At 47.8% G+C, this 10,305-nt stretch overlaps 1 protein-coding gene across 1 annotated transcript; it reads right to left on the reverse strand.

Annotated features, from left to right (window-relative positions):
* Positions 1-2,065: 2,065 nt before the first annotated feature.
* On the reverse strand, positions 2,066-6,749 carry POU3F2 (POU class 3 homeobox 2). The gene has a single exon (XM_079148753.1). The coding sequence runs from the start codon at positions 6,521-6,523 to the stop codon at positions 5,192-5,194; it is 1,332 nt and encodes a 443-aa protein (XP_079004879.1). The 5' UTR covers positions 6,524-6,749; the 3' UTR covers positions 2,066-5,191.
* Between the last annotated feature and the right edge of the window lie 3,556 nt (positions 6,750-10,305).

The following is a 10,305-nucleotide window of genomic DNA, read 5'->3' on the forward strand; positions in this document are numbered from 1 at the left end:
AGTTAATTAACTTTTCTTTTTTTAAAAAAGAGGAGGGAACAAATTTCCTAGCTTCCCACAAACACCAGAACAATGTGAAAATATTCTGATTGTTTCTTTACTTCGTAACCAAGCAAAGCCTTAAAGGAAACTAAAAAGCCATTTTCTGGCAATTCCATACTCCTCTCTGGGTAAGGGGGCACTGAAATAACACTAGCCCAAGTTCTGCAAACATGGGCCAGTTGATTCTTTAATTTGTTGAGTGGCAGGCCCCTGCCACTTTTACATTATTTTCCATCCTGAATCAAGTAGGGGAATAGATATCAGAAGCCCTGGTTCTCTGCTACTACCATCTGTCCCCTGTTAAGAGAATATGCATCACTGAAAAAGTAAACTTTCCTAAATAGGGAAAATATTTATATAAAACTTAACTGTACATCCCATTTCATCATATGGTTAAGAGTCATAGTACTCCAATATGCATCTTTCTCTTTTATTTTAGATAAACACTGTCCCTTTGCCTTATCCACTGAAATATACAAGCAGACCCAAAGAAACCCTTATTTCATCATCTTTTCTCTTTCTGTACAAGCTCCATCCTTTACCTCATTCTTTAACTTCTGTAGGAATTCAATAGAATCTAGAACAGAGTTCTATGAGTTGGTTGAAAAATCAGCAGACATGTCACAGAAAGGAGTGATAAAAGGGTAATTTCATCCCACTCTCCAGCACTATCCAAGATGCTTCCAGACTAAGAAAAATAAAAGGCAAGTGAATGCAACAAATAGACATACACTTGTGGGTACCAGTGAACCCAAATGCCATCCCCTCATTGTTGCAGGTGCATCTCTTTATTATGTGCTTTTGAAGAAATAAGTAGAAAGATGAGTGCCTTTATCAAAACCGTTTTACCAGAAAATTTTGTCAACGAATGTGTGACCTCCCTTGGTAGGAGCAGGAGGGAAAGGAAAAGAGTGCTTTTGTTGCTGCCATCTGAAATATAATCGAGGTTATTTCGTGGGAACCGAGAATGCTTAGAAATGCCAAGCATAATATTATTTGTGGCCATTTCCTCCATCTGACCTTCACATAACTCTTTCCCACATGATCATTTCTCCCCATCTTATATCATATATCTAAAAAGTGACATCTTTTGAAGAAACAGAAGAGTTCTATCAGGATGGTTACATTCTGCATTATTGTGTTTAGAAAAAAGGGTTCGTTATTGTGGCTAAGCCCACATCTTAGGAATGATTGCCCCCCAGATTTGTTCCAATGGCCGTGATACTTTTTCACCACAGTGTGTAATACCTTCCCTAACTGGCATGGAAACTACCCGAGTAGCTTTAGGATCTGAATGGCAAACATGGGTCAAGACCATGATATGTCTGCTTAACGTGTGATGATGCTTTCCAGTCAGTAGCCCCTGTGGCTAAGAACAAAAATTCCCTTCTCAAGGTCCACTGAAATGCCCTGCAGAGGGCAGATGCTGCTTGTTTTCTGCCTATAGTGAAGGGATATTGACCCAGAACTCAAATCTATACCCAGCTTAAACATTTTACCCATCAGCATGTCTGCGGTCACAAAACACTTCTTCTTTCTGTCACTTCTTGTTCAGACTATTGATAAGATCATTTGGCTGAATCTGTTTGGGACCCATGTAATATTGACTAGGAGTTAGAAAAGATGATCAGATGTAATAAGCCCAGAAACTACCTTTCTAAATGAACATTTATACTTAAGCCAATGTTCCAAGGAGGACTTTAAATACATCAACAAACTTGTAAAACTAACCCAAGTCTGCTTGGAATTCTCACTAAGCTTAAAACTGATTTTTTAAAGTATAGTGTTCTAGACTGTTTGAAAGAATCTGTTGTTAGCATTATGGCTTGATTTCTCTCCTGCATGCTCCTGCTTCTTTTTTTAGAGCCCATTTGTTTGCCTGATCAGAAACAGACACTATTGTATAGACCACTGTAAAATCTATCTTTTCCTGTAACCCTAATATTAATAATATATAGAATCTACTTCTAATCATTTGGTAATCACGCACATCGCATATTGTCAGAGTTATTCTTTGTTGAAAGAAAGATATTTGTTAGTTATTAAGAGGAATAATCTAACTAAGCCCCGCTTTTCTGCAGATTCCAAATTATGTAGTTCGGTTGATGCTCTCCCAACAGTCCAATTAGATAAGGTATACCTAACCTGGAAACAAGATGCGGTAATATCTGCATGTATTTACAGGGCAAACATCTCTTTGTCAGACCATGAAATGGCAAACAAATTGAAGCTCAAATCCAGTGACCATTTCAATTTAATGCTACAGGCGTAGTGACTGAAAGGTTTTGGACTAATGATAGTTTTGCAAAGAAAAGTAAATCAGAACAGTAGTATCCATTTAAAAAAAAAGCTTCTGAAAGTTATAAACATGAAACCTGGCAGTATATGCATAAAATTTATTCCAAAACTTTATGAAGTATAAAGGAAGGGAGGTGTTTTACACACAACTCAACTCAGTCGGTATAAGGTCTAGGATTTTTTTCCCCTTAAAACTTGGCACTATCTTTAAAAATAAAATAAAGATATTTCAATAATTAGAACAAACTATGAAGGTATTGTGCATTTCTGTTTTATGTAATAATAAAATATTACTTTAACATAAATATATAAGGATCTCTGCGCTTTTATTTTCCCCACAAGCACAACCAAATGTACCAAAACAAAGTATTTTTAAAGAGACTGAACAAAAAAAATTACATCCCATATAGATTTTGCTCACCTACTCATTTAAAGCTACAGAAAAACAGTTTCCAGAACCTTTTTGCTTCAAAAGAAATAAATATACATTGAGGCAGGCCACTTAAAAATGATATGAAAATATTTCCCTGGGTAGCATTAAAAAAAAAAGAAAAATAGACAAAGAAACATTTAAACTATTTCTGCATTTCAAAAGACAGATATTAAACATATATACATAGTGGTAAGGTTCAGTGGTAACTTTCATCTTAGTAAACCTATGAGAGCTAGAGGAACTGTAGACATATCCCCTGAACTCCAGCTTCTGACCTTACCTACTTGATAATAAGTATCTGAAAATTCATTTCCTCCCTTTACCAGTACTTCTCTGCCCTGCTCTGGATTGCTTCACTGAAGGCCAGTTCCCACACCTCAGGAACAAGCAGTGTGATGTACCTGAAGCAGCTCCGTGCCCATCTCCTTGTGACATTCATAGGGGGAAATGAAATACAGGCAAATAAATATGCCCATTATAAGTCACCATTTATCTTGCAAAAACATTGAAAATGAAACAATCACAGGTGTTTGAAAAGACAGTACTGTATAAAGCATATTTTCTAAAACCTTAACTACTGAGTGCAATGCTAATCTGATGCTGAACCATAATTTTATGGTAGTGAAAATTCAATTTTTTAAAATAAACATTTATCTAATACCTAACCAGGAAAAAAGCCCCAAACTTTTAAGGTTAATAAAAAGTGTCTTCCCTTTTAGCGCCCTTTTGTGCTGATTATTATTTTAAAAATTTTAACCGATCACAGTTTAATGGTATTTATTTTCAATACAGTTACAAGTTTGTTTGTTTTTACCTACACTTCCCAGTAGTTTTTTGTGTTGGGAGTTAACTGTTTTCCATCAAGATAAGATAAAAAATGCACTTAAAACTATTAACAAAAGGGAGAGAGGAAGGATTGAAAATAGCATTTTATTTTCACTTCATTTGGCTTCCTTATTGAAGGGGGGAGCTGTCCAAGTGAAACTGGTATTTTCTGTAATAAGTTAAAGGGAAAGAGGATGTGGGACCCTAAATATGACTGATAATCAAATGAACTAGTGAAGACAAATCCAGTCTATGGTCTATGTATGCATATGGGTATTTGTGTGCTAAGAAACATGGTAAATGCATACACCATTGAATTCTGGGTGGTTTTCTTTATGCTTAAAAAAAAAGACGATTTGAGGAACAAAGTTTAGTTGCTGCGGTCAGCACAAATAATTTCTCATAATTAAGTTATTAAAACTAAAAGCAGAGAACTATATGGGGGTATCTGAAGATATAGATTCACCTAGTTCTCTTCAAAGTGCCACTTTCTTTCTGTTGGACAACTCTGGAAATAGATTTAACCTCCACATTTCCTCTGAGCTCTCTCACAATGGGCCCGCCTGATAAAATGAAGCAATCAGTCACTCACTATTGATTTTTCTTTTTCTCCCCTGTATAACCTCCCCCAGAAACACTGCCTGAAAATGAAGTTTACTTTGTGGGTGGTAAGAAAACCAATGCTTGACTCTTATTTTTATATTCTAAATTAGAGTCTTGCCTTGGATAAAGTGTGTAGACCATACACATTTCTCAAAGTCAGGCAAGCAGTTATTTTGTATGAATTCAATCATTTTGCTTTGGTAAAAGGAATAAATAAATGTTACACCAACGCAAAGGGAATATGAAGGTAATCAAAGTTCACAAACAGTAAGAAGGGGCAATACAAGAACTAGAAATGGAGCTCGGTCAAGAACTGGCTTCAATTCTCTCTACTGAGTAAAGTAAAGCAAAGCAAAACAAAACCCAAAGGATAATTCCAAAATTAACGGTGGGGATTAAGAGAAAAATATATTTATGAATTTGTTCATGTAAACTTCAATTTTCTTGCAGTGCAAATTTATGTGGTTAAATTTTGCCTGTATCAAAGAACATGTGATTTTTTTTTTTTTTTTCCTGTTTCCTGATGGGACTCCACATTAAATAAACACAGCAGCATGTCCCAACTCCAAGCATGGAGACAAGGAAGCTGCAGTTTTGTGTTTATCACGGTTTGGTGGGATTCTTTTTCTTTTTGGTAATTTATTTAGTTTTGCCAGGTATTTATCTCAGTGCTTGCCATCTCTCTCTTTCTCTTTCACACACACAAACACACACTCTTCTCACTCTCTCTATGAGACACTCTACTTCATTGCCTGGGTACTCGCCTGTAAAGGTCAAAACATATCATTACACCTGCTACCGTTTATAGGATAGTCCAGTGTCTTAGTTGCTTTCCTTTTTCCTTTTTTTTTTTTCTTTTTAGGGGACGGGGAAATAATAATTAAAAATGAAAAGAACAATCAGAAGTTAGAGAGGGAACAGGGGTCCGGAAAGGACCATGGGCAGAAGGGGAGGGGGAGCCCCGCGCTCTGCCCCTCCCCCTGCTCGAGTTCACTGGACGGGCGTCTGCACCCCGTGGTGTGGTGGCGTGTCCCTACTCCCCCCGTACACATCCTCGGCGCCCGGCAGAGTCCCTCCGGGAGGGGTCATCCTTTTCTCTTTCTGTCTCCTGTTACAAAACCAAACTCTCACCACCTCCTTCTCCAGCTGTAAGCTGTCCGCGAGGGAGGTGATCTCCTGGGCCGAGGGCTTGGGGCATTTGAGGAAATGGCTCTCCAGAGCCCCCTTGACGCTCACCTCGATGGAGGTCCGCTTTTTCCGCTTGCGCCCCTGCGCTGCGATCTTGTCTATGCTTGTGGGGCTGCCCGAGGACGAGTCTGCCTCTTCCAACCACTTGTTCAACAAAGGCTTCAGCTTGCACATGTTCTTGAAGCTCAGCTGCAGGGCCTCAAACCTGCAGATGGTGGTCTGCGAGAACACGTTGCCGTACAGGGTGCCCAGCGCCAGCCCCACGTCTGCTTGGGTAAATCCCAGTTTGATCCGCCTCTGCTTGAACTGCTTGGCGAACTGCTCCAGGTCGTCCGAGGTCGGCGTGTCCTCGTCCGAGTGCGGGTCGTGGTGCGCACCTGGGTGGCCTGGCGGGCCCTGTGGGGGCGGCGGCGGCGGTGGCTGCTGGTGTGGGTGAGAGTGAGGGTGCGGGTGGTGGTCGGCATGATGTGGCTCGTCGTGCGCGTCCCGCAGGCCGTGGTGATGCAGCCCTGTCGGCTGCCCGCCGGCGCCCAGCATTCCGTTCACGGTGAAGCTGGGCTGCGAGTAGAGCAAGCCACCGTTGGACGCTCCCATGGAGGGTGGGAGGTGCGCTGCAGCCGCCGCGCTCCTCCATGCCCCGGGCCCGGGGTGGTGGTTGGCAGCGTGGTGCACCAGATGCGGCGGCCGTTGCTGCTGCTGTTGCTGCTGCTGCTGCTGCTGTTGCTGTTGCTGCTGCTGTTGCTGCTGCTGGTGCTGCTGCTGCAGGGCGCCTGGCCCGTGCAGCTCGTCGCCGCGGCCGCCCTGCTGCACCACCACGGAGGGCTTGATGTCCGGCTGGCCCAGGGGGCTGGTGGACCAAGGGGAGCCGTCGCCGCCGCCCCCGCCGCCGCCCCCGCCGCCGCCGCCCCCGCCCCCGCCGCCGCCGCCACCGCCGTGGGACAGCGCGGTGATCCACTGGTGAGCGTGGCTGAGTGGGTGCCCGTTGCTCTGCAGCGCGCCGTAGTCGCCCTGCACCAGGCTCTGCGCCTCGCGGTAGCCCCCGGCGCCCTGCTGCATGCCGCCGGGAGGCTCGGCGTGCACGATGGAGGCGCTGGAGGTGAGCAGGCTGTAGTGGTTAGACGCTGCGGTCGCCATGACTCTTGGAGCCGGACTGAGCGCTCCGGTTAAAGGAGCCGCGCATTTGACAGTTACTTTTTCGCCTCTGGCTCCCTCTCCTCCTCGCCCTCTTTCTCTCTTCTCTCTCTCTTTCTCTCTCTCTCTTTCTCTCTCGCTCTCTCTCTCTCTCCCCTAGCGGGCAGCTCCGACGCCCGCTCCGACGCCTTCTGTTGCTGCCACTGCTATTACTGCTGCTGCTGCCGCCGCCGCCTCCCGCCCGCCCGCCCTCGCTCTCTTTCTCCTCTCCCTCCTTCTCGCTCTCTCTCACTCTGACTCGCTCGGCGCTCCCCCCTCTCCCTGCTCTCTCCAGCGCTCTCCCGCTCTCTTGGCAGAGCCGGCTCGCAGCGGCACGCGCCTGGGCCCCGCCCCCTCCGCCCCCTCCCATTGGCTCCGCGCCCTTTGATTTACGTGGATACCGCTAGCAACCTCCCAGACCGGCGCCACTGATTGGCGCACAGCTGCCCCCTCTCCTCCCCCAGGCTCTTCCTAGCCCTCCTCCTAGTCCCCCCCTAGCCGGGCGATTCAGATTCTCTCAGTTCTCACCCCCCCTCTTCCTCCCCACCCCGGGCCTCCTCCGCCCCCTCTCTGGTGGGACCCGCCCCCCATCTGTCTCCCAGGCAGAGAAGCCGGGCAGGGGGGTGGTTCCGGCGCTCTTATCGACCACAGCCACTTGGAAGACTTGGATAGGGTGTGTGTGTGTTGGGGGGGCTTGGGGGGGGGTCCACTTTCTCTTTCCAATAGGGCTTTGAGGGAGCCGGGGAGGGATGGAGAAAGAGAAAGGCTGGGTCGCACCGAGCCAGCGGGAGTTCGATTTTCATTCACCTAGGGACACACACACACACACACACACACACACACACACACACACACACACACACACCAGTGTCGCTTAAACCTAGAGCCAGGAGCCAGAATTGTCCCTTAGTCGAAGTCCCCTTCCCCTCATGGTTAGAATTTCAGAACACAGGTGCCTTTCGCTCCTGAGTGTGAGGACACTTTTGACTGGAATGAAGGCTCCCTCCTTGTCTCCACCCTGCTAGCCCAGGCTCTTGGTTCCAGGCCCGGCTGCCTCAGTTCTTCACCGAAAAGACTCGGCGAGAGGCAAGCTCAGACTCTGCCGCGGCTTGTGAGCTACTCCTATCAAGGCGCAGAGTTGGCTGCTCTAACAGTACCGCGGTCTGAACTGAAAACAAAACTCTAAAAGTCTGTCAGATTCACACTCGGGCGCGCGCACAGTTTTTGGTTTAGAAAACTAGGAGCTTGTGTGGGCAGACCTTGGACTTGTGCGAGGCTGCAGAAGTGCTGGCGAGGGGTGCAGGGCCTCTGGGTTTGGTGGAATATCCAAGAGCAGCTCTGGGTAGCGGTGCTGATGGAGATGTATGCGCTCCCCCCACTCCCTGTTCCTCGCGCTTATTGGCGCAACTTTCCCGTTAAGTCGCTCCAAAAGGGAAAAAAAAAAAGGTGTGAAAGTAAATGGGTCGATGCCAGGGAAACCTTCCTAATCAATAACTTTTGCGGGCGCCAGGGGGTGGGGTCAATCTAAGCTCTCGGGCGCTAGTCAGTCAAGCTTCCTGCTCAGCATTTAGCCGTGAACTCCAGAACAAGACCACGGGACAGTGCACCCGCGGCGCCGCTCTGCAGAGCGCGAGCGCGTCGCGCCTTCAGTTTCCTAGCCCGCAGAAGCAGGTGTCTGCTGCCAGTTTTCGAGTCTGATAGCAGGACCTAGGGGCGGATGCAGGCTGAAGCAGCGGACCGCCAGGAAGGGTCGGCAGTACAGCACCGGTACATAAAAAGTTATTGCCAGGAAGGGAAAGAAAGACTCCAGGGAATGTGAATTACTTCTCCACCTCTCATCCCTGACCCCCGCGTTGTTGTGCTAGTTCGGGCTCTGTCGGCGGTGGTAGGCTTGTGAGGGAAGTCAAATCAACGCTCAAAGGGAGCATTTTGGGGCCTCCAAGCATCTTAATCTAGACAGCAGAATAGAGCAGACCAGAAAATTCATCATGACTAACGAGGAGCGGTGCTCTTTGGGGAGTGGCTGAGTTGTTTATAAATCACCAGGTTGAGCACCCGCTCGGGCAAGGCGCTTTGGCTGCGAATTTCCACGTGTCCTGTGTTTATGAGCCTGTGTGTGAAGAGGAGAGAGAAATGGTTAGGGGAGGGGCGAGCCCACAGGCAGCAGCGGGACTGACCTGCACCCCTGCCACGCGCGCGCGCACCGCGCAGCGAGGCTAGGATATACGTTGTGAAGCGCTGACTTCCAGCGCAATCGCCCAGCCACTCTAACCTAGCGCTTGGGATCTGCTAGGAATACAGTAATTTGGTCTGGCCAGGAAAAAATAAGTAAATAAATAAATAAGAAAATAAAATTGAAAAGTCGAAGCCTCAGAGCGCGCAGACTCAGCGTGTGGTGCTGGCGCTCCCAATATGGAGAGCGCAGGGGTTGAGGGGCGGGCAGGGCAACCTCCCTAGAGCTTCAGCCCTGCGTCCCTTGCACTGGGTACAGGGCTTTACCCCGCCCTTGGGGAACTCACAGTCCTCTCACCGCACATTTCTTTTCTTTCCTCCTGGGGAGCTCAGAGCTTCTACAGAAGAAGGAATCCAGCTGCCGGGAAGGGCTGCCTCCGGTTACTAAGCACCTCACACCCCTGACCCCCCACGCCCCTTTTCAGGGCAGGTGTCTGCTTTTCTCTGGATTTAAATTCACATTTCTGGAAGGACCAGACACTTAGCAGCCTGATGCATTCGAGACAAGAATAAGTTTTCAGATACATTTCCGAAAGAACTTTGGATGCCTGGTTTTGAGCAATTTGAAAGTCCCTCTTCTGGTTCCCCTCGATCCCCGCATCTCCCACATTAGGCTTAAGGCTATACTGTATGTGTGTAGTGGGGGGAGGTAAGAATAGGCAGCACGTGTACATCAAAACTTCCTGTCTGCTATGGGACTTCACTGGCGATTAATGCTCGGAGATCCATCCCACTTTGACGTCCCAGGTCTCCACTCCACCCCCCAGCCCCGCCTCATTTCGCTGGCTTGCAAAAGAGCTGAAACGTTCCTAACAGGGCGAGCCGAGATAGTTCTATCGGATTTAATATGCTCTATAAATCCCGAGAGTATACAAAGCAATGCCCTACCCCGGGGCCTCAGACTGTGCATTCTCCCCTCCCCCGCCGCAGGGCCAATCGCTGGGCAGGCAGGGCTAGGCGCGCACCACCACCCTGAGCACCACCTCCTCCCACCCCTCCCGGAGACACAGTCGGCTCGCGACTAGTCGCTGGGGGCCCGGTTGGCGCGAATGCCGGCTCCTGAACAGCTTGGTCTTCCCTGTCCCACTCCCCGCAAGGTCTCCTCACTAGGGATCACGGAACATAGGCTCTCAAAGGTTTTAGCTTCAGATGGGAAGCTCTCTACACTTCCCTATTTTCCCCCACAGTCATGCCCGCAGTCCCTTGGGCTGACTCTGTTCAGGACAGAGCCGGCGCGAATGCCTGCCTTTCTCCGCCCCCATAAAAACAAGGTGAAGGTGTCTCAGGCAGACACCTCCAGGTTTTGATTCAGCTCATTCCTTTTCACTGTTCAAAGCAGCTGTTCAAATACAGAGACTGCTTACGTTGACGGGGAGAGGATTTCAAACAACCATAAAAGGCTTTGAACTGACAAGGTGTCTTGATATCTCCCTCACTCCAGCACAGCTCTTAGAGATCACTCGCGAGGACAATGGCTGAACGGGCAACTCCTACGGGTCTCATCGCTTTAGGAG

Source organism: Sciurus vulgaris (genome assembly GCF_902686455.1).
Source record: "Sciurus vulgaris genome assembly, chromosome: 7".
Classification (NCBI taxonomy): Eukaryota; Metazoa; Chordata; class Mammalia; order Rodentia; family Sciuridae; genus Sciurus; species Sciurus vulgaris.